General features: G+C 57.5%; 1 protein-coding gene across 3 annotated transcripts; it reads left to right on the forward strand.

The window, feature by feature from the left end:
• On the forward strand, positions 1–1,956 carry LOC113941976 (uncharacterized protein C7orf43-like). Of its 3 annotated transcripts, XM_027633111.1 has the most exons (4): positions 382–574; positions 666–707; positions 1,079–1,740; positions 1,889–1,956. In XM_027633111.1, exons 3-4 carry the CDS (start codon positions 1,152–1,154, stop codon positions 1,948–1,950), a joined length of 651 nt encoding a protein of 216 aa, XP_027488912.1. In that variant the 5' UTR covers positions 382–574; positions 666–707; positions 1,079–1,151; the 3' UTR covers positions 1,951–1,956. The 3 variants fall into 3 exon arrangements, with proteins under 3 accessions (XP_027488911.1, XP_027488910.1, XP_027488912.1); XM_027633110.1 differs by lacking the exons at positions 382–574; positions 666–707 and adding an exon at positions 1–180 and having other exon boundaries at positions 1,147–1,740; XM_027633109.1 differs by having other exon boundaries at positions 7–1,001.

Here is a 1,956-nt window from a genome sequence, read left to right on the forward strand (position 1 = left end):
TCCCTGGGATCCTTCCTGGTTATCCCTCCAAGAATTCCCAGGATTCCCCCTGGGATTAAACCCCCATTATCCCCCCTGGAATTCCCAAGATTCCCCCTGGAATTCCCCCTGGAATTCACCCCCTGCATTCCCTGGGATGCTTCCCCCGGGATCCCCCTGGAATTCCCGAGATTCCCCCCGGGATTGACCCCGGGATCCTCCCCCTGGAATTCCTGGGATTCCCCCTGGAATTCCTGAGATCCTCCCCCTGGAATTCCTGGAATTCCCCCCGGGATCAACCTCCCATTCCCGCCAGCATTCCCGGGATTCATCCCCCGTTATCCCTCCAGAATTCCCAAGATTCCCACCGGGATTGACCTCCCAGTATTCCCTTCATCTTCCCAGGATTCCCACTGGGATTAAACCCCCCCCATTCCTCCTGGAATTCCCAAAATTCCCACTGGGACAAACCCTGGAGCCCCCCTGGAATTCCCTCTGGAATTAACCCCCCTTCTCCTCCTGGAATTCCCAAAATTCCCTCCACCAACCCCCCCATTCCCTGGGAATTCCCAAGACTCCTCCCAAGGATTAACCCCCTGGAATTCCCGATATTCCTTCCAGGAAAAATCCCAGGATTAACCCCCCCATTCCCTGGGAATTCCCTCTGGAATTAACCCCCCTCTTCTCCTGGAATTCCCAAAATTCCCACTGGGATTAACCCCGGGATTAACCCCCTCATTCTCCAGGAATTCCCTCTGGAATTCCCAAAATTCCCACTGGGAAAAACCCCAGGATTAACCCCCCCATTCCTCGGGAATTCCCTCTGGAATTAACCCCCCTCTTCTCCTGGAATTCCCAAAATTCCCTCCATCAACCCCCCCATTCCCCGGGAATTCCCAACACTCCTCCCAAGGATTAACCCCCCCTGGAATTCCCAGTATTCCTTCCGGGAAAAACCCCAGGATTAACCCCCTTCTTCTCCTGGAATTCCCAAAATTCCCACTGGGATAAACCCCAGGATTAACCCCCCCATTCCCTGGGAATTCCCTCTGGAATTAACCCCCCCTCTCCTCCTGGAATTCCCAAAATTCCCTCCACCAACCCCCCCATTCCCTGGGAATTCCCAACACTCCTCCCAAGGATTCACCCCCCCTGGAATTCCCAGCATTCCCATGGAATCCCAGTGCGACTATTCCATGTATTTCCCGGCCGTGCCCTTCCCGCCCCGGGAATTCCTGGCGGGAGAATCCGGAGGGTACCGGGCCCTTCCCCGCCGGAATCACCTTTATCTGGGAGAGACCGTCCGCTTCCTGCTGGTGCTCCGCTGCCGCCCCGGGAATCCCGGGAATTCCGGGAATCCCGGGAACTCCGGGAACTCCGGGAATTCCGGGAATAACCCCCCTCGGACCCCCTGGGCCGAACTGGCCACTTCTTTGTCCGCCTTGGCCACGGTGGCTCCCGGAGGAGCCTCCGGGGATTCCTCGGGAATTCCTCGGGATGGGGACGGAGGAGTCGGGAACGACGACGAGGGGGAGAACCCGGAGAATCCCGGGGTTTTCCGGGAATGCCGAGCGCTCCTGACCCACAGCAAGGGACCCCCCGGCTGTCCCGGGGCCGGGGTGGGTGACGGAGGGAACGGCGGGAATTCCGGGAATGTCGGGAGTGGCGGGATAGGGGTGGAGGTGGGAATGGGGAGTCGGTGGTTTTTTGGGAATTCCGAGTGTTCCCGGTGGAAAATCTGGGATTCTTGGAGTGTCCTGGGTCAGGGATGGGCAATGGAGGGAATACTGGGAATACTGGGAATTTTGGGAATGTCGGGAATGTTGGGATAGGGGTGGAGGGGGGAATGAGGAGTCGGTGGTTTTTTGGAAATTCCGAGTGTTCCCGGTGGAAAATTTGGGATTCTCAGGACTGGGAGGGGTGGTAGACAGGATACTGGGAATATTGGGAATTTTGGGAATGTTGGGATAGGGATGG

Source organism: Corapipo altera, unplaced genomic scaffold (genome assembly GCF_003945725.1).
Source record: "Corapipo altera isolate COAL_440 unplaced genomic scaffold, ASM394572v1 58807, whole genome shotgun sequence".
Classification (NCBI taxonomy): Eukaryota; Metazoa; Chordata; class Aves; order Passeriformes; family Pipridae; genus Corapipo; species Corapipo altera.

Coding starts and splice junctions, on each gene's coding strand:
- LOC113941976 (XM_027633110.1), top strand. CDS start 1,152: ATGGAATCCCAGTGCGACTATTCCATGTATTTCCCGGCCGTGCCCTTC. Junction 1,741..1,888: donor GGATTCTTGGAGTGTCCTGG/GTCAGGGATGGG, acceptor TGGGATTCTCAG/GACTGGGAGGGGTGGTAGAC.